General features: G+C 43.4%; 1 protein-coding gene across 1 annotated transcript in view; it reads right to left on the bottom strand.

Annotated features, from left to right (window-relative positions):
- SLC24A3 (solute carrier family 24 member 3) overlaps positions 1-22,289 on the bottom strand; it is a 130,426-nt gene that overhangs the window by 88,205 nt on the left and 19,932 nt on the right. The window contains exon 3 of the mRNA XM_031552668.1: positions 18,039-18,176. Coding sequence (XP_031408528.1) covers positions 18,039-18,176 — 138 coding nt within the window. The remainder of the gene's footprint in view (positions 1-18,038; positions 18,177-22,289) is intronic.

Raw genomic sequence — 22,289 nt, 5'->3', positions numbered from 1 at the left:
TTTGGAAGGCTGCCTACAGAAATACAGACTTAATTCAGATATCTCCTACGCCAAAGAGGATTTCTTTTGACTTCGTACTACCCATAAAAATAGATGCTTGAAAATCTGGTGTACAGAATATTTCATTTGTTTACTAAAGTGAAATATATAAAATGTCAAAAAAGATACATAAACTCGGTTTCAGAATTTGTAGAGATCACAATTAAGCTACAAAAAATAGCAACCACCTGCCTCTTTCAATAGGAAATTTTCTTACAAAGATGCCATTACTAGGCAATATATCACCTACCTTACAAAATCAGTCTGGAAATTTTGCACTACTATCAGCACATCAACCATATATTAAAACCTCGTTAAACTCTTTGGTATCTATCTTCAACTTTTTAATTTACTGCTCTGTAGAGTGACAGAAGCTCCAGACAGAAGAAGCAGTGCCCATTTAATTGTATATATAATCAGCATACCATTCAGTTTGCAATTATAGATTCCAGAGAAGGAGAAGACTTTGCCAGCTCTCTGGGCAGGCTGTTCCTGTGCTCTGAGCTCAGTTAGTTCTCAATCTACCACACTGTCCACTCATCTCACAATTCCTAAGCTTACCTGTGAGGATGTTATGGGAGACGGCATCAACAAGTCTACTTGAATGCAAACAAATCACAGAAAGGGGAAACTTCAAATAAGGCTCTTTGATAGATCTTGCTGAACCAGGAACCTGCACAACCCATCTGTTCCTCAAATTGAAAGGTATTAGCCTTTGACATACCAATGACATCTGTAAATAAAGCCAAATTTGAATGCTATATTGCCAGGTATAGAATTGTGTAGTATTTTTAATGAGAAGAGCACAAACACAGTCAGAGAGAACACTGGATTTTACACAGCTTGGATTCAATGGACACCAGGACAAGTGACTCTATTCCCCAATTCCTTGGTTTCATAGGTACAACATTTAAAAAGAAACAAAAAAATTACATTAGATTATTTCTATTCTTTCTTTTTTTATAAACACCAATCTGTTTTCAGGTTCATGCACCAACTCTGGCTTCAATTAAGCTAGTGAATTAGTAAAAAGGATGATCCTGATGTTTAAGCTTAAAATCTGATACTGGCAATTTCTACCTCTGCCATATCATAAGGGCTGGTTTTACAGTATTGCAAAACTGTGTGTATTCTTCAACTCTGACACACATGAGAAAAACTGGAAGCCAGTAAACAGATTTCTGCAAGTCAAACGTTGTCCCCTGCCATCACAGGCACCAACAACTGCATTAGGTGCTGGCAGGCACACATGGCAAGCAGCACACAGAAATCCTGACCAGGAGCTCAACATTGGTGAGATATCAAGAACAGAAGTGAAGCTGCATGCTGCTCAATGTTTTTGGTTCAGTTAATGATGGAACAAGAGCAGAAGTACAGCCTGGTCATGCAAATCTCCCCTAAGGCTGGTAAATCATAGCATCATAGACCATTAAGGTTGGAAAAGACCATCTAGTCTAATTGACTAGATGATCTAAAAGATCATCTAGTCCAACCCTCAGCCCATCACCACCATGCCCTCTAAACTAAATCCAGAGGTGTTATCACAAGACAAAGATGTTGCTGTTGTGTTCTGTCCTTCTACACAGAGGGGGAACAGTCTGCTGTCCAGGAATACTTGCTGGGTCCTGCAGAGAAACCTCCTCGCTCCAGTTTAGCACAAGGGACCTGGATCTGCCTGGATCTACGTGCAGAAATGAATGCTGAACGTAACTGTCCATTCAGGGCTGGACCATCAGGTGATGTCAACCAGCAGAGCCTCTCAGATTTCTGTCACACAAGGATCTGCCCAGAGTTTGCCTACAGGTTGATAACTTAATCTCTCTGTTGTAAAAAGTCAGGAAACAATTTACATCATTCAAAGCCCTCCTCCCCAAATCTGTTTGTGCTATAGAATAGCTGTGGCTTGCAGACATCTGCAGCCCTGTGATTGCTTGCGTCTGTTCTGAGCTCCAAAATAGTTTTAAAAGCCAGCTGTCATTTGCTCAGGGAGAAACCAGCAGCGTAATAAAACATTGCAGGAAATAATGTTCACCAAAGAGAAGCTTGGTGGAAATGGGACGTTTGGGAGAATTCTGACGTTTTACAAAAACACAGCAATATTCTTAAATGCTTAAGTTGACAACTCGCATTTACCATTGACAGAAGAATAGTTCAGGTACAAAAAAAAAAAAATCAAACCCAAAAACCAGTATTCTGGTATCTGGCCAAACTAGGACATGTCCATCTGAAGCATGTTTACTTTTATTACGCCTATGAACTGTTATTTGCACATGAGTAATGCCTTGGGGCCACAATAGGCCAAGCAGATTGCTAAGTAAGTATCAGTCCATGATTCTATCAGAAAAGCATTGTGATCATGGGCAAATTGCAGATTTTGAATCTTACAGTGCACTTTCCATCAGCACAGTCCCACTAAACCCTATGGTGCCATCAGTATTAGCTGTCTTGCCATGGAGGCAGCTCTTTTAGAGAAGATGTAGCTGAAAAATTATACTTATCCCTCATGAAGCTGTGTGTGCAAACATAATCCAAAACTTGGATCTTGAATATCCAAGTTCCACTGCAACCCAGTTTCCTTTCTGAAAAACACAGCTATTTTTACCATGATCCACTCCATCACACAGGACTGGAATACCACAAGCTCGTAGCTCAAAAGCTGTTTTATCCACACTGTCTTTGAAAAGGAAACAAGAACTTCAGATGGGATCAAAGATATCAGCTTTGGAATGGATAAGTGCTGTCATGCCTGTTTTTTATGTCAATGTGCACGTCCCCAGGCACCAGAACCTTGGGACCAGGGTGACCATGAAGACTTTCCTGCTCCCTGCAAGGCAAGGAAGCGTCCTGCTGGCACAAGCCACTGCAGCTCCACATCTTCAGCAAGGAAGCCAACCCAAAGCATGCGTAAGCAGAAACTTTCTCATTGTGATCAGCAGCTTCAGGGTCAGTATTTAACATCTAGGCAATGTGTAACAGCAACTAAAGGCAGCCAGACTAACAATCCCTACAGATCAAGTTTAACTACACGGTGACCAGTAGGTAGCAGATGGGTCAGGTTATTACAGTCTACACGAAGACTGAAAAGAAAGGAGAGAAGTTGTAGTCCTATCTAAGTCCATCTTACATGGCCAGTAAGTAATATATAAGCTCAGCTTAGTAAGTCCTTGTACAGCACTCCAAGTGCAATGCAAATTGCACTGAATTTCTGACTAGCTCTCAGGTGATGTTCTGCCCGTGTCTTTGATAGGTTTACAGGTTGAGATCTGCTCCTTCTTCCCTATGGCAGTATTCCTTGCTTTTTTCCTCGTCATCAATTCTCAAGACTATTAACACGCCTCTTGGGTAGCAACGGTCAATTATCCTTTGCTATTCTTTGCTCTGGCACCCAGCACGATACACAAATCTTCCACAAACACTCTGCAAGGCCGTTATTGAATAGCTAGCACATGACAATATAGTAATTTCCACTGGAAACAATGATTAAAATGGGAACACGCTAATCACAAGTATCACCAATTAAGCAAATGACTCCCAGTAGGTGAGAATTTGCAGATTACCGGTGCGCTTCGTGGCCATGTTGCAGTGCAGAAGGCTGGAGGCTGAGTACGCATCAGCCAGCAGCCAATAGGTCTAATGAGCTTTTTTTCTATTAGAACAAGTGGTGGTTTAATTACAACTGTTTGATACATATGCAATGATGCACTTTGTGAAAATAAACAACAGCTTTCTGACAAGGGCACTACATGCTCACAGGAGTTCATTACTGTTCCTCTGCCTGCAGACTGTAAACATTATGCTTGTTTCGGGATTTGGTTTTTGCTTTGTTGTTTTGTCACTCAGCTCCCCTCCCTTTTCTAAATCTTTTGTTCCATGATTGCAAGGGAGCACGCTGATGACAAACTGAAATAGCACTGCCATCTCTTGATCTTAATCACAGATCTTGCATTATTTTTCTCCCTAATGCTTTAGCTCCTGGAGTCACACACACAATCACATGGGAATACATTTCAGCATAAAGCAAGCTACTTGCTTCCCATGTGCTCTGAGAGGACCCTAATTTCTGGGAAAATGCATGATTTTGAGGACCACTTCAATATCTTCAAGTACGCAGCAAAAAGCCATTGTTGCAAGCTTACTCTTGGAAATGTGGTCCAAGTACAGCACAGCGCTTTAAGGACACAATTCCTGCCTGTAAGTGGGTAATACATCCAGACTTCATAATGAAGTCAAATTATGACCTTCATTGGGCTGGAATTGCTTATTGTAATCCAAAGAACAAAGATACACTGCAGTCAAAATACTTCTCTGCAAGCGTGACTGATTTTAAAGGCTTTCCTTGAAAAGCTTTCTTTCCCCAAATCTCCCCACCCTTCTTGGCTCACTTTTGTAAGCCCTTTCTGGTCTCCCGCCTGGAATCAACTCCCCATACAGAGGTCAGGTACTGTATTCAGTGTAAGAAACAGTGCCTTATACACCAGGGAAGGTGAAGAGGGGCTGAGGAAGCAAGGGATGGGGACAAGGATGTGCGCAGATCATGCAAATGATGAAACAGGGAGCTATCCCTCCAGAAAACTGAGTGCTTTGCATTCAACAAACTGCATCTCAGCTATGCTGCTGCAAAGCAAAGGACTTTCCTCCTAATGACTAGTGAGGCTGTGATGGATACCTCCAGACACTGTGGCTCAATTCCTTTGCCAGTTAAATCCCAGCTATCCTTTGGCTTTGCCCAAATGAGTCAACTCTCTGTTTCTCTACTTTGACAAGTGTATCCATTTATAGAAAATGGAAATGTTTAGCCATTTTTCCCCTCAAATCTGTGGGAGGATTAAATGTCTAATGGAAAATGCATCAAGGAATGTGGTTGTTGTATAGCTCTGGAACAGATCAGCAGCTCAAACCAGTGAAAAAGAGGATTTTCCAAGGAATTTGCTCACCTATATGCCAACATAACTCAGCAAAACTAAGGCTGTCATCCCTTCATATGACTGAAAAGTCCCAATGAGTACTTCTAGCCATCTATTCTTGCAAAAAGATCCTAAAATCTGACAATCTCACAGATCAAGGCCCTTCAAAATACAACCCACAAAGCAAACACTGCAGCAAGTGCACAGCACAGTTATAACACAGCTTGATTCAAATACTCACTTCACCCAAATTCAGCTTCCGAGCAGCTAAGCATGTTTATAAATAAAGCAGCAAAACCAAGTCACAAAGTGACTCCAGATCTAAAACCTTCGCACTGCCAAATTTCGATCTGAGGATGTTACAGCAAATGAGCATTGTGTGCACATGTGTGTGGCTAAAGCAGATGCTGTTGGCTCTTGCAATGGGAAATGGTTCCTCCCCGTTAAAAAGATTGCTGTGCATTGCTTTCCCTAGCTAGGTTCAAGGGTCCACTAGTCCCTAAGACCAATGAGAACAGTTCTGACCAAAATGAAGCTGTGTTCTCCCTCATGCTCTGCAAGGCTGCCCTAACTGAAACTTATGATGAGAGGCTTGTAAATAGTCAAGACATCATGTGCACTTGTCCCTGCTGACCCAATTTCATCTCAGTGTGAACTTGGCTCTAGAAACACACTCCAGCTGCCAAAAACAATGAAGATGATTACAGGTGAGCAAGCTGAGTGTACCCGTTGTTGGATTAAGTCTAACAGCCTGTACTTAAAGTGTTTGTGCCAGATTAGTGGGAAACGGGTGAGAAGAAAAACTGTACACAGTATTTCTAACAGACCAAGAAGAGTGGCTCAGCAAGGAACCATGGAACAGAATCATACAATCATTAAGTTTAGAAAAGACCACTAAGATCACCAAGTCCAACCTCTAACCCATCTCCACTGCCCACGCCCCTCAGTGCCACATCCCCACGGCTCTGGGACACCTCCAGGTGACCCCACCACTCCCTGGGCAGCTGTGTCAGTGCAGAATCACTTCTGGAGAAGGAGTCGTTCCTAACAGCCAACCCGAACCTCCCCTGGCACAACGTGAGGCCATCCCCTCTCGTCCTACGGCCGTTCCCTGGGAGCAGAGGCCGACCCCGCCTCACACGGCCTCCTTTCAGGTCATTGCACAGAGCCACGATGTCTCCCCTGAGCCTCCTCTCCTCCAGGCCCAACAGCCCCGGTTCCCTCAGCCGCTCCCCATCACATTTGTGCCCCAGACCCCTCACAGCTCCGCTGCCCTTCTTTGGACACGCTGCAGATCCTCGGTGTCTTTCTTGCAGCAAGAGGCCCAAAAGTGACCTCAGCAGTAGCTCTGGTATTCCCCTGGGCCAAAGGTATATGCTGTAGGGAAACACAACTTAAAAACGTTTACTTCAAAATGCAGGCATCAGAGGTAGAGCATTGCCAGTGTCAGTGTTGCTTCATCTCAGCTCCTGGGACCAGCTAACAGCTTGACATCAGCCCCTGTTCCCATTAAGAGAACATCTCCCTGGCTATAGGAAAAGGTAACTTCATTCCATTCAAGCACACAAACACACAAACCTAGAAGAAACAATCACGGTCTTTATTTCCAGATGCTTAACCCAATCACCACTGTACCCTAGTTCATTAGCTTTACTGTTGAAGCCTTTCTTCTACTGCTTAGTAGGAGAGAGACAGCAACTTTCCAAGGCAGCAGTGCTTATGAACCAATGCTCCCAAAGTGAGAGCCCTAACAGGCTGCAACTGCAGGAGAAGCAGCATGCTGGCTCATGCTCTCTGCCAAGTCTTCACTTTTCTTGAGGGGAAGGGAGGAAGAGAGCAATCAGCAGACAAAAGCAGTGTGGGAGCGGAAAGTATGAGCAAATTCCTGTCAAATTCGCTGAACTGTTACAGCTGGGGAAGAAAAGACTGTATTTCTGATATTCCTCAAGGATATTTTATTAAACTTGAAACAATCTAATGTTTCCACAAGTAAAAGCACGGTTATGCAACTTGCTCGGAAGAAACAAATATTTATTTTTTGTTTTGCAAGGAAATAATTAGTTTTGCTTGTGGAAAAGTGATATTTTTTTAATTGCGTTTTGGTTCAGACAGGAAAGAAAAAACACTCAGCACATAGCCTATTACTGTCTGTATTGCTCACTCTGTGAGCATTACCTCCAGCACCTCTACTATCTACTATTCTGGTGTTACATTAGGGCTACACGAGCCCACCTTACACTGCACTCCAGTTTTAGGATCTGCTAGGCACTTCTGCCACTGCCATGCTCTCCTGGCACAATGCAGATGGAAAACATGGAACACTGAAAGCCCCAAATTTCATCCCGTTGCAGTTTGACAGCTGAACAAGCATGCCGGCTTTTCTAGTATCCTCACCCTTACTCTAACACTAAGGGTCTTCAAGGCAGGAACTCTTCTGCTATAGCTCCTTTTCTAGCATCAATAACATCTTCACAGGTAAAAAGCACAGGTCTCATCTGCTGAGTGCATTATCTGGACACAACCCTGAGCACATCCTGGGATGTCTCAGACTATCTATCTGTGAACAAGTCTTTGTACACAAGGGCAAATAAATCATTTACCTTCCAGCACAAAGACAACTGCCACTTTTTTGGCTGAAAACTGTCCATTTGGGCTATGCTTCCACACATCCTTACCCAAAGCTACGTTCAAGGGAACAGAACCACGCTGCTCCGTTTTAACACAGAGGAGACAACATTTCCGAGACGATGCATCAACTAGGAGAGTACCTACTGCTAAGAACAGTCTGCCTGTGCAGGAACCAAAGTACGAGTGCAAAAACTTCTCTCCTGCAGCCAAGAAAAGTGGTATAGCAACAGACCACATTTTCTCCTCCTCCTTTCTTGAAGCCACATCACGTATCGGTCCCAATGGATCATCTCACTGCCTGCATATGCAAAATAAAGAAGACTTCAGAAAGCACAAATTCACACAAAGAGTCTTGGTTTTTGTTTTGGTTTTAAAAATCAACATAACACATACTTGTGGGTTAAGGTTTACAGTTCTAACCAAAAAGTGCTTTCTAAAGAAACAGCAATAAACATAAGCAAGCAATCTGGAAGAGTTACTTACTTCATTGCCAAGCACTACAGATTACATTATCATAATCTGTGACTCACCAGAGTAATATGGATGAAAGGAAAAGTTGCTGTTGAAATAAGTGGAGGAAAGGAAGAAATAATTGCATAAAAACTTATTTGGCTGTTAAAATTAAATGCTTTTGTGCCTGAGGGTCTAAACGAATCTACCAAGGTCTTTTCGTTTCTGTAGGAATCAAGCATTTCCTGCTATTACTGATAATGACATTAAAATGGCACACTTAAGCAGGACTGTTATTTGCGGTCTTTCCGGCACAGGAGCAGCGACCAGGCACGTGGGAAGCAGTAACGCTGGGGGAAGAACATGATGACAGCTTGTCAGCAGAAACATATGTCAGTCTAGTGAACAGCTAACTGGTGGTGGCACCAGGACCTCAGCGCGCCACAAACAATTACTGCTCTGCTGGCGGGCTCCAGCTGCCTGCCCAAGCTCTCTGGCAGGTAGGGAGACAGAGAAATCCCTGCTCCAGTCCCACAGCTTCTTGGCAGGACTCAGGATGCTCTGGCTATGTATGGAGACCTGTGTTCTCCTGGCCCTGAAGGGGCCACATTCTCACTGCTGCATGAACTGGTGTCCTGGTGGATGAAAAACTGAACATGAGCCAGCAATGTGCTCTTGCAGCTCGGAAAGCCAATGGTATCTTGGGCTCCATCAAAAGAGGGATGGCCAGCAGGGACAGGGAGGTGATTGTCCTCTGCTCTGCTCTTGTGAGGCCCCATCTGGAGTACTGTGTCCAGGTCTGGAGCCCCCAGTACAAGAAAAACAGAGAGCTGTTGGAGAGGGTCCAGAGAAGGGCCACAAAGATGCTCAGAGGGCAGGAACACCTCCCCTACGAAGACAGGCTGAGGGAGCTGGGCTGGTTCAGCCTGGAGAAGAAAAGGCTGCAGGGTGACCTCATTCCAGCCTTTCAGTACCTAAAGGAAGCCTACAAACAGGAGGGGAATCAACTCTTTGGAAGTGTAGATAACAGCAGGACAAGGAGAAATCTTTTTAAGTTGAGGGAGGGAAGATTTAGGTTGGATATCAGAAGGAAGTTCTTTACTATGAGAGTGTTGAGGTGCTGGAACAGGTTGCCTGGAGAGGTTGTGGATGCCCCATCCCTGGAAGTGTTCAAGGCCAGGTTGGATGGGGCCCTGGGCAGCCTGGGCTGGTATTAAATGTGGAGGTTGGTTGCCCTGCCAGGGGCAGGGGGTTGGAGATCCATGATCCTTGAGGTCCCTTCCAATTCGGTACAATCTGTGATTCTGTGATTGGACCATTCTCCTCCCTGCTTTGTTTCTCACACTAATTAGGTCATCTACAAGAGGTCACCAACTCGCCAACACAGGCAACTGACCCGCTTGTGGTCACCTTCCTTTCTTGCCATGCTGCTCAATTCCCTTCAGAGACCTTTCTCCTCAGAGGGCAGATCGCCTCTGGAAGTCCGTCAGACATTTCTGGTTGTCCATTGTCTGGAATCCTACTGAAAAGGATCAAGCAGCTTCTAATATAAGTTTCTAGACAAATGATGTCTATCCTAAGGCAATCTATGAGCTTCTCACCTCTCCACCCTACAGGAATCAACACCAGCACAGGGACCAGCACTAGGCTGCGGACAGACCTGCCCTACCAATTCCTGTCTGGCCTTTGGAGAAGCTCTGATCCAAAAAGAGTCACCTCAAGTCTCCACCAAAAGCTACTAGCCCAAAGCAGCCCACACCTGGCTGTGATCCTGACCCGTGGACTGCCTTCACAACTTGCCCTTGGAGCTGCCTCTTCATTACAAACGTGCCTGATGACCCGGGCTCCTATTGAACCTGACCACCATCTTTGGGTCTGCACTACAAGCCTTGCTGGGGTACTCCAGGGCCAGGCCCTGGCCATCAAAATCTGGACATCATCATCTCAGTCGGTCTGGTGACATATTTCGTGAGCCACAGGGCACAATATAACTACACCATGGCTTAGACATTTCTTTGTTTTCACATCACTGCTGCACTAGATCCTCAGAGACTTTTACTTACTCAAAGGATTATTTTCCAGTATACTCAGCAATTGATTTCTCGTATAACACATGAGAAAATGTAATGCTTTTCCTCTCACACAAATCAAAAGGGTATAGGAAAATCCTGGCACAGCTCTCCTGCGTGCACCGTGCATCCATCAGATTTTCTCAGTGGTATTTAATAGTCATCAGGAAAAAAAAAAAAACAAAAGCTTAACTTTTGACAGCAGTGAGCTCAAAAAAATTCTGAAATATTAAAGTATTCAGTTTTACCAAACTGTTTCAAGCACACATCATCACACTAGGTTTTAAGCTTGAATGGATGATCTCAGATAATTATTAGTCCAGAATATAAAATCCTTGCCTGGTTTCATCATCCTTTTTTTCTGCTGTGGCCTCCTGATTATGAGGCAGTCACCATGTTGGAGTTTTCCTGGCCTATCTTCTCCATGCAGAAAAATACCACTCTGTTGCAATCGATCTTAGAAGTAGAAATGCTTGCTACAACACATTGAAATATCCCACTTTTGCTGAAAGCAACTTTCTCCCCATGGAATCATAGAATCACCAACATTGGAAAAGACCTCTAAGATCATCCAGTCCAACTGTCTACCTGTCAACCAATATTTTACACTAAATCATGTCCCGTAGCATCATATCTAAACATTCCTTGAACACCTCCAGGACAGTGATTCTACCACCTCTCCAGGTAGCCTGTTCCAGTAGTTTACCACTCTTTCAGAGAAGAAATTTTTCCTAATGTCCAACCTGAACCACCTCCCCTGGCACAACGTGAGGCCATCTTCTCTTGCCTTATTGCTAGTTGCATGGGAGAAGAGGTTGATGCCCATCTTGCCACAACCTCCTTTCAGGTCATTGTAGAGAGCTATAAGATTTCCCCTTCCCCGAGCCTAAGCTTGCATGATGTTCATGCCTTACCATGGTCAATGCAGGCCGTGTTAAGTGCAGAGCTGCTGCTCCTGGAACAGAGGTCTGCTTTCCCTTCTTCATGACAGCTGACAAATTAAGTCTGGATTAACAGCAAGTTCCTCTGAACATCTTTAGTGCAAGCCGATCTCCAAGTTTGCAAGCACATGGACCTGACCCAAGGCTCAGCATTACATCAACTGAAGTCTTTTTTTTTTCCTGCTTCCAGTGGGTGACTCACACTGTTGAACAGGACTACATGGTTAAGTGATACTTTGCCAGAAGTAACATGAATACTTCTCTTTCCTCATCATTTATTTTAAGAAGAAATATTTGCCAAACCTAACCTAAAATCAGTGTTTAAACAATATAACTTTTCTACGTGAACAAATCTTGTCCAATTTGATTATCTATCTCTAATTCCACAAATCTTCATACAGATACCATCAGGACAAGAAAATTAACAGCTATCATAGAATTACAGAATGGCTCGGGGTAGAAGAGACCTTAAAACTCATCCAGTTCCAGCCCCTGCCATGGGCTGGCTGCCCCCCACCAGCTCAGGCTGCCCAGGGCCCATCCAGCCTGGCCTTGGGCACCTCCAGGGATGGGGCACCCACAGCTCTCTGGGCAGCAGTGCCAGGGCCTCATTGCCCTCTGAGTGAAGACTTTATTCCCAATATCTAACCTAAATTTCCCCTCTTAGTTTCGAGATGTGCCCACCTGTCATATCACTATCAGACCATGTAAAAAGTTAGCTCCGCTCCTCTTTGTAAACTCCCTTCAAGTACTGGAAGGCTGCAATGAGATCTCCCTGGAGCCTTCTCCAGTCTGAACAAGCCCAGCTCCCACAGCCTTTCTTCATAGGAGAGGTGCTCAAGCCCTCTGAGCATCTCTGTGGTCCTCCTCTGGACCCACTCCAACACCTCCACATCCTTCCTGTACTGAGGGCCCCAGTATAGTACTGTCAAATACACAAACAGACACCAAGGAGGCAAGAGGTCAGGGCTGATCAGGTTTGACTACATGACTGAAAAATAAGGATGAAAAGGACAAGAGTATAAAGAATTACTCACCAGCTCTGTACATGCTGACTGAGCATAGGTGTTAGCAAGAAGGCGTCTGAAGCATCGCAGCATCAGCTACACCCAACAGATTTTTCAAAGGAAAAAGAACAGTCTCCTAATTGCCACCCCCAACACAGATTTATTTCCAAGTACCATAATGCTGGGCTCTAAGATCCCTGGGGTTCTGTGAATCAGGCCTACGGAGCACAGAACAAGCATTGCATTTTAAAGGTAACTGCTCAAGACTACCACACTATCAAGTCAATTTCAACAGCCTGGCAGAGTGAAAAATTACAAGAAAAGGACAAAAAATTACAAAATACAGTCTTTAAGCTGGATTATGCCCATTTCAGCCCCCTTAGTGTCTCTACAATGTATGTTTCAAGTAAAAGTAAGCATAAAAACCTCAAACCTCAATTTGGAGCAGTTTTCATAATAAAACACTACTAGCTAGACCATTCAATAAGCTAACAGAAAATAAATTTAGCAGATAGAAAATGTCGTGCCAGGATTTCAAGTAAGCCTGAAAACACACATGCAGTTAAACAACAACAAAAAAAATCTTTCTTTTAGCAAGCAAAAATGTGTTTACTGTCACAGAACTACAATAGCTAAGTGATGCAAAATAAAAAGCACAATGCACTTCAAAATAAGGCATTTTATCTTCCATTCCCCACTCTCCGATAGGTAAGATGAAACTGCCTTTTTAAAACTCTCTCTTTTGCCTAGCTGTATGTGTTCATAGATCTAAATTTTGGGAGCATATAGGAAAAAAAAATGGTCATTTTAGAGAGTGTCTTCCTTCAAATTGGAAAGGACTTCTGGAGAGGATCTAGTCAAACTTTCTGCTAAAGCATGTTCCCTACAGCAGGTTGAGCAGGAAGGTGTCCAGGTGGGTCTTGAATATCTCAAAGAATCACAGAACCAAAGAATCACAGAATGACTGAGGATGGAAGGGACCTCTGAGCGTCATCTGGTCCAACTCCTTGCTCAGTTTCAGAATTTGCAGAGATCACAATTAAGCTACAAAATATAGCAATCACCTGACTCTTTCAATAGGGAATTTTCTTACAACGATACCATTACTTGGCAATATATCACTTACCTTACAAAATCAGTCTGGAAATTTTGCACTACTATCAGCACATCAACCATATATTAGAACCTCGTTAAACTCTGGTATATATCTTCAACTTTTTAATTTATCATTCTATAGAGTAACAAAATCTCCAGATAGAAGAAACAGTGCATATTTAATTGTATATGTGATCAGTACATCATTTAGTTTTTAATTACAGATGACTCCAGAGAAGGAGAAGTCTTCACCACCTCTCTGGGCAGCCTCTTCCAGTGCTCCTTCACCCCCAAAGTAAAGAAGTTCTTCCTGGAACTGCTTGTGTTCCAGTTCCAGTTTCTGCCCACTGCCCCACTAGTGGCTGCATACCACTAACAAGAGCTTGGCCCCATACATTTCACTCTCACACTTCAGATATTTATAAAGTTATGAGATCCCCTCTTAGCCTTATCTTCTCCAGGCTGAACAGCCCCAGGTCTCTCAGCCTGTCCTCACACAGGAGAAGCTCCAGACCCCTCACATCTTTGTGTCTCTCTGCTGGACTTCCTCCAGAAGTTCCCTGTCTTTCTTGAACTGGGGAGCCCAGAACTGGGCACAGCGCTCCAGATGTGGCCTCACCAGGGCAGATCAGAGGGGAAGGATCACCTCCCTTTCCCTGCTAGCTGCATTCTTTGTAACATACCCCAGGATACTACTGGCCTTCTTGGCCATCAGGGCACATTACTGGCTCATGACCAACCTGTCATCCACCAGGACCCCTATATCCTTCTCTGTAGAGCTCCTTTCCAGCAGGTCAGCCCCTAGCCTGTACTGGTGCATGCAGTTATTCCTCCCCACGTGTAGGACCTTACCCTTGCCCTTGCTGAACCTGATTAGGCTTCTCTCAGCCCAGCTCTCCAGCCTTCCAGGTGTTGCTGAATGGCAGCACGGCCTTTGGCGTGTCAGCCACTCTGCCTAGATTTGTATTATCAGCAAACTTGCTGAGGATGCATCTCTATCCCTTCATCCAGGTCACTGATGAAGATGTTGAGTTAATTGAGACTGGACCCAGCCCTGACCCCTGGGGAACACCACTATCTACAGGCCTCCAACTAGACTCTGTGCTGCTGATGCAGGGAAGATGCAGCAGATGGAGGCCAAATGCACAGAAAAGAATGTCCCACGGAGATGCTAAGAAGGATTAAGCTATGTTAATTCATAAATGGCTATACACCACATTTTGTATTTTGCTCCACAATACCACAATTTCAGCTAACTTGTCTCAGTTTCCTTGAGCAACACTTTGAAAGCCATCCCAGGAACAGTCAAAGACAAAGAAGTTTACCATCTCGAGAAAAGGCAAAAAGTTTGCTGACTTTTTGCACTTCCTGACTACTGCACGTAACTCAGATCTCTGTTTTCACTTCAGCACCAGACTCCAGGCTTCAGTACTAACATAAGCCAGTGAAAGAAGGTCCTTACTGCCCTCAAAGAATGTTGATTCACGCCTTCACTCAGCTTCGTTGAACAACTATTAGTGTCAAAATTATGCACTGATTTGAATCACTCTTTCTCTAGCTACATTTTGAAAGACAAAAACTTTTGTTGGAAACAGCTCAGGTCTTCTCATTGTAAAACAGAAGCTAAGAAAAAAACAAAAAAGCTTTTCTATCTATGTGGAAAAATTCTGGAGGTGTGAGTGCATGAAGGGAAAGGAAAGTAAAGGAGGGCTTTCACCCAGGAACTGGCTTTGGAACTATGAGGCTGTCCTGCACCTCCAGGTATGGGAGTCCCTCCTCAAAAGCAACAGGACAAGCAGGCAGATCCAGCTCCCCAGCAGAGCTCCTATGTACATGGAAGGTGCTGCCCAGGATGAGCAACATTGTTTGGAACCCAACAAATCAAACCAGCCAGCTGCATTTAAACAGGATGTTTTGATTCTATTGAATCAGCAACTTCTGATGGCAAAAGTGCAATTTCTTATATCTTTCATTATCAGCTCCAACAACACAGCTCTTTGGGACAGCTAAAGATGACAACAGATGACAGCTAATGAGCACTAACAAAATTAAAAAAAAAAACCTTTAATCTCTCCTCTCTACCCTTTAACCAAATAAAAATAAGTAATGAGTAAAATAAATCCATAAAATAAGAATTCTAGGTAGAGATGCAGTTAGGTTCAGAACAGGATTTTTGTCAGAAATGTTTTACTTCATTTTCTTACAAGTTCTAACCCAAAATAGACAGCAGAAGGTAAAATGCTTAATTTTATATAATTTCCTTATGATTCGACAGCTCACAGTGCAGAGAGGATCTCTGTTTTCTTTCTGAAGCTTTAGATGTAAACCTGAGGTACTGTGTACATTAACTCTGCTTGGATGAAGGTAAAATTGCCTTTTCCTAAGCAAACTTCAGCAGCCCACTTCGACCATCAGGCTCCATTTCAACTTCCTGAACGGATGTATCACTTCTTTGCATCAGGAAAGACAGGCAGAAGGTGAAGTTGTATGGGCTTATAACCAGTGGCCCATTTTGTGCAGGGTATAGAAACCAGGCATCTCAATCACATGGAAAATGAAATTATTTGAAATTGGTCTCAAAGTACCACTAGGAACACTTTGCTTATTCATGTCTTACTGAACACAACCAACGTTCCGAACACAAACATTTCTAAGCTAATAACAGCATCTCTTCCATCAACTCTTCTTTTACTTCTTTCATTTGCTGAAAAAGTAGAACTGAAATATTCTGCAGGTGGCCTGAAATCCCACTGGAGTCAACACATACACTCCATACGGACTGCAAAAGAGCCCCATCCCCATTCAAAGCAGTACAAGTCAAACACTTCTGACTGCTGTCCAGCATAGCTTTCATGATTTACATTTATATCCTAATGCTACAAATAAAAAATAAAAAATAATAATAATTAAAAAATCTGTGAAACAACAGATGCAACACAAACTTGTTCATTCTGCCTTCTTACCTACAGTAATGCTAATTTGTTTGCCATCATAGGATGTATTCTGTAGTAATTCCACGACAAGTCAGAGAAAAAACAGTAATTCACATCAGTATTTCTACTCTCTCTCCTGAATAGTACACAGTTCGCTCAGTAAGAATTGGTGCTTTATCTTCCAAGAAAGAGATGGTAAAGCACAATAAATAAAACCCCATCAATTTCATACAATCCATTTTATTTAGTGATAAAAGTGGTAGAAATAGGTGAGGATGGTGAGAAAGCAGATATTTAAATACTGAGAGAAGTTGGGGAGAAGGGGGGGGGGAGATTACTATGTATGATGATGTGAAGCTGTAAGACTGGACCTGCACTACACAGGGGGTATGCAAACATGTGAGAGTGGAATAAGAAGAATGTTTTGTACCAATTGTTGCTGTTTAAAAAAAGAATGTCATCATCCACTTGTCCAGAAATGTTAGTAAGTTTTATAGTAGAGAAAAAATTATAGGCAGAGAAATGCAGCAAGAACTGTATCCATTAGAATTTCTCCTGGGGTACATAACCTACATAAGCTCTGAAGAATGAAGAAACACCTTTCCGATCCCTCCCTTGAACTTTGAGGAAATGATACCCAAGCTCCTATGTGAAAAGGAAAAAATAAAGGACTGAACAGCTTATGGAGCTTTCCCTTTTTTGTTAGTGATACATTTCAATGACTTCTGTTCGGGTAAAAACAAAAAAGATGCAATCAACTGGGTGTGAACTGAAAAGATACCCCCTTGTTCTTTTTTTCTAATATCCGTGGAATTTTTTCTGTATATAGAATCACAGAATTATAGAATTGTTTGAGTTGGAATGGACCCTTAAAGGCCATCCAGTCCAACTGCTGTGCACTGAATAGGAACATCTACAGCTCCATCAGTGCTCAGAGCCCCGTCCAGCCTGACCTTAAATATCTCCAAGGATGGGGTATCCACCACCTCTCTAGGCAACCTGTGCCTCACCACCCATAGTGTGAAAAACCCTTCTTTCTCATACCTACTCTAAATCTCCCCTATTTATTTTGAAACCATTTCCCCTTGTCTTATCACAACAGATCTTGCTAAAGAGTCTGTCCCCTTCCTTCTTACAGCCTCCCTGAAAGGCTGTATCAGGTCTCCAAGTAGCTCAGAAATGTAATTTGAAAGAGCACATCAGCTCATCTCCCACAGCTAAATAATCTCTCCACTCAGTCAGTTAGCATTCTAGCTGTAGTTGGACTCCTGAGAACCTGGGACACATAAAGCAGAAAAGCACATTTGATACACGCTTGTGCTCACCTTCTCCAAAAGCACCTGTGTATGTCAACCAACTTCAACCAAACGTAATGGAGCAATAGAGCTTCAAGGACATTAAGCTCCTATGAGTTTCATAAAAACAGGAGACACAGAGATAAGAAATACCCTGCTAAGGTTCTTCCCTGAGGAAAAAGCTGTATCATGCGTTTCACATCAGAAAATCAGCCCAGAAGTTCAGCTGTGAAACTTCAAACTAAAATTTGTCTAGGTCAATAACTTGCTGGAACCACTAATACTAAATATAAAGCTATCAACTAATGCATCAAGTAACACTTGCTCTAACACACATATTCACAATGCATATTCGACCACAACAATGGCATGTGGTGTTCATGCAATAAACACTTAAGACTCTTTGCATGTCACAGCTTTTTGCACAAGCCCCACGACTTGGCTATCAGCAGATGTTACACTTACACACTAGCTAAAAGCATGGCTTCTCCTTAACCCTACCCACAGAGAGTTTAAAATATCCATATGGTCCACATTCACAAAGAAAACAGCAAAGATGTTTACAGACCTAAAAATAACTAAAACCTTTCAGCAATATGGGTGAAATCAATGCAGATATCTGGAAGTAAGAAAGTCAACTGTGAGACTGTAGGGCTGGAAGCAACTATCATTCCTACCTGGTTCAGTGCAATTTCTGACATACAGCTTCCCCCCGTCCCCTGGGACTTCTGTCGTGTTGTCCTCATTTGCTTGCAGTAGCTGTCTCCCGCTCCACTTGCCATCATTTTCCACAGAATAGCTCAAAGCATCATAACCTAAAACAAAAGAACAGTAGATACATGAGATTGTACCAGAAAAGCAACTTGTGATCCTGTTCCTGAATGCTTAAAGCATCTGCATGCCGTGGAAAGGAAGTGATTTTCCCATACTAAACAACGTTGGTGCAGCCTCACCTTGAGTACTGCGTTGAGTTTTGGGCACCACAGTACAAAAAGGATGCAGAGTTGGACTCCGATCCTTGTGGGACCCTTCCAACTCAGGATATTCTGTGATTCTATGATTTTAAACTCACTGCTCTTTGTATTAAAAACAGCAGTGTTTCTTAAATGACATTGGAAAGGTACATCCTGTTCGCTCCACGTTCCAGTGAGTCCCAAAAACCGGAGGAGTCTGGTTCATTCCTCCACAACTTCACTTATTGAAAAGGTTCTTAATAGCAGTGGGTCTAAGATCTCACAAGAAGTACGGAGCGATAACGGATTTAAAATCGGAGCATCCTCCATTGCTGCCTGGAGAAACAAACAAAAAAGCACTAAAAACTCCTGCACCTCAGTCTGTTAGATCCGTATCGGCCAAACTGCCGAGTTTTGCACATTCTGAAAAGACATTTAAGCCACTTCTGCTTACAATTGCCATCAAGCTTGCTGCTGAATGAGGCCTAAGAGATGCAGTGTTTGACATAGAAGTCAAGCAGGCTTTTTTGTGAATCAATAATATGCTCCGTAGGTGTTGGGAAAGCTCTGTCCTCTCAGTTCCTCGTGACTTCAGATGGAGTTCAGCAAACCACATAGTACAGAAAACAGAAGCAAGGGGACTGTGCAAGAGAGGACAGGGTACTAGGCGTAACAGCAATCACTGTTTTCAAATTACATTTTGTAATAAATGTTGGAACAGCTATTTTCACCCAACTGGTCAACAGGGATCCATTTCAGTATCTCATCTCTAATGCAATCATAGTAAGTGAAGTTGGAAAAGACCACTAAGATCACCAAGTCCTGGGATCAGCCCACCCCACCGTGCCCACTGCCCACGTCCCCTCAGTGCCACATCCCCACGGCTCTGGGACACCTCCAGGTGACCCCACCACTCCCTGGGCAGCTGTGCCACTGCCTCACCGCTCTTTGGGAGAAGGAATTGTTCCTAACAGCCAACCTGAACCTCCCCTGGTGTAACTTGAAGTCATCACTTCTTGTCCTGTCAGTGCCTGATGATCCCAGAGAGAAGGCTCCTGAACATGTTTCCCACAGACCAGACACAGCTTTTCAATGCATTATGAAGCATTTATTCAGAAACATGAAGTAAGCAGCTTCTCACAGAGCAGAAAGCAACTGATAAAAATCTTTATAAGGATACAACCACATCCACTCTCAAAGTGGTTATTAAGCCCAAATGCACCGCTACTCCCATCCAACATGGCTCTCTGAACTATACAGATTACAGGGAATGGGGCCAGAGCATTCCTCCAAGATAGAGCATTCCTCCTTCAGCAGTCTTCCCTACTTCAAATCATCAAGAAACACCTACGGACATCAGAAACTTTATATTCAATGGATAAAGAGATAAGCCTTAGCCCAGCTGGTGCTACCCATTTTAGACCGGAGATCTGAGCTTACCCTCTATCTTGCCTCACCACATGTAGTCCTTCAAACACGAGGTGTGCATTCATTTACTGACTTCACGTTTTCCAAACTTCAGCCATTTTGCTTTTACTTGCCAGTTTCTTTGCTAAGCTGACTGCAAAACCACTGCATGTTGTTGTTGGTCCTTCACAGCCATCTAACATGTTTTTTTTCAGCACTCCATGCAACTGCTGTTGAGAACACTAAGAAACAAACCCCAAAGTCTCTTCTTAGGCCAACAGGCACTGAAACAAGAATCTCCACTAAGAAGGCAAGGAAGTAGCAAAGAGTAAAAAAGTGGGGAGCCTGGAGCGAAATGGTCTCAGACTGCAGCAAAAGACTAAAGAAGCTGGCACCAGCACTTTGCCACAAAGAATAGAACAGTGGATCTTGAGAAGCAAGTGCAGGTAATCGCAACTGGGCAAGCAACCGACTGAAAAGTTGACTCACTGGGTACCAAAAAGTAATTCTATGCAGTAAACCTACAGTCTCCCATAGCACAGCATATCAAACCACATGCATTCTGGAGCAGCTTCGTGACCCAAACTGATCAATTGGTTCCAGCCAAACACCGAACCCTGTGTTTTGCTGCCAGGCTTACAAGGCACAGAATGATTTTGGATATCAGTACGCAACGTAACATACAATTAGCTCATCTCATTACTTCTTATCTATTCCTTGCTTTACTCCCCTACTCCCTCCCCTCTTTGGCTTTGCATTGGTGCTGCAAAGTGAAACTGTTTTAGCAATGTCAACAAAAACAGCTGGCTGTTTTCCATGGCATTCTTGGCATAATGCAACTCGGTCTTAGACGTCATGTCTGCCTGCTTAGCCCAAAGCACATGCTCTATGCATCCAATAGTTTTAAATTCAAATGAGAAAAAAAAGAAGAAAAAAAGAGGGGGGAAAAATGACAGTTGCACAGGCAGCCTTAAGAAACTTGTTTCCTAAGCAAAAATAAATGAATAAAATAAAAAACTCTGCACCTTGATAAACTAAACACCACCGTTTTAAGCTTTAGGCACTTTGTACTGTTCTCCACTTCCTTTACAAACTTTAGAGAATACTGTTTGCTTAATCTGTGAGCATGGGTGAGAGCTGCAAGTTAACAAACCTTACTGATAGAAGTGGCCTGAGTTTCTCAAAATGAGCACACACAATAATGCAACATCAGGCATCTTCCTTAATGATAAACATACACGGGTAATCAAGCTAAGCAGTTTCAGTTCCACATACTTGCTGTTTTTCCAAGCAGAGAAGCTCTTCTCCAGGCAGTCAGAGTGCTGCTGCATGTTGCTGAGGGGAGATAAGGCAGGAGGGAGAACCCACAAGTGCTCCAGCAACCCAGAAGTTCCTGCAGAAACCTCTTCCGCTTCCTCCCAGCCCTAAACAGCTTTCTGGCAGCTGTCTCACAGCAGTACTTGCACCCTACCGATCTCAAAACCCTGCTTTAGTCACCTCTCCTCTATATCCCATTTGGTTCAATAGGGCAAGAGGAAATAAAAGGCATGGGTTAAATGAGATGCTTTCTTCAAAGTATATCATAATCTTTTATTTCTCTGTCCTAAGGCAGAATTTATGTTGACATCAAGTTTTGGTGGGGTCTGAGCCTCAGCTCTACCAAACACAAGCCTGATCTATTGATTTCAATATATGCTAAATCCCAGTCAGCAAAATACAAAGAAAAATCTGATATTCTGCGGAAGGACTGTCAAAACAGCACAGTGTAAGCAAAATTCTTCTTTTCAAAGACAAACAGCAAAAGTTAGGAAACAGAAAGCCAATAGTCTTGTCTCTTTAAATAAGACAGCAAGTGCTTTTGTGTTTGTTTGCTGCGAACCCCTGTAGCTGCCAAGCCAGGGTGGCAGCCCTGTGACAACACGCACTCCAGCGACATCACTGATCTGCCCCACTTATAACAATGAAACAGAGTGGAAAGAAGAACTGGTCAAGCTGCCCAAAAGTTCTGAAAATGCTCTGCATGAGACCCAAAACTCCTTGTGGCAGCTCATGAGTTTCTTATGCTATTCCAGATGGCTCTGGTTGCAGTTTACAACTTTCTGCACTGCAGGAACACAGCTAAGCACATCCTAAGCTGCACTTTTCAGCAGGAAGAGTACTATTTCATAATGTTACACAGCACTCTGGTGTTCCTCAGTCACACACTGATTTCACAGTATCTGTTTTCAGCATCAAGCTGCAGGAACCTCAGCAAGTCAGAAATGCAGTTGGACCTCAGTGGTGATGATTAAAAGACCCCAACCCTGTCACTGAGACGAGGGCATTTCATGAACCTGGCTACGGTATGGCGGGCTTTTCATCTGAGTCTTTAAAAATATATGCTACCTTATAAACAGAGGGAAAAGAAAATACAGGGAGGTGACCGTCCCTCCGCACTGGCGCTGGTGAGGCCGCACCTCGAGTGCTGCGCTCAGTGCTGGGCCCTCACTGCAAGAAAGACAGGGGAGACCTCGTGGCTCCCTGCAACGACCTGAAAGGAGGCTGTGTGAGGCGGGGTCGGCCTCTGCT

Source organism: Meleagris gallopavo, chromosome 2, assembly GCF_000146605.3.
Source record: "Meleagris gallopavo isolate NT-WF06-2002-E0010 breed Aviagen turkey brand Nicholas breeding stock chromosome 2, Turkey_5.1, whole genome shotgun sequence".
In the NCBI taxonomy this organism is placed as follows: domain Eukaryota; kingdom Metazoa; phylum Chordata; class Aves; order Galliformes; family Phasianidae; genus Meleagris; species Meleagris gallopavo.
Note: the sequence above shows the minus strand (reverse complement) of the source record. Positions and strands in the feature narration are given on the sequence as shown.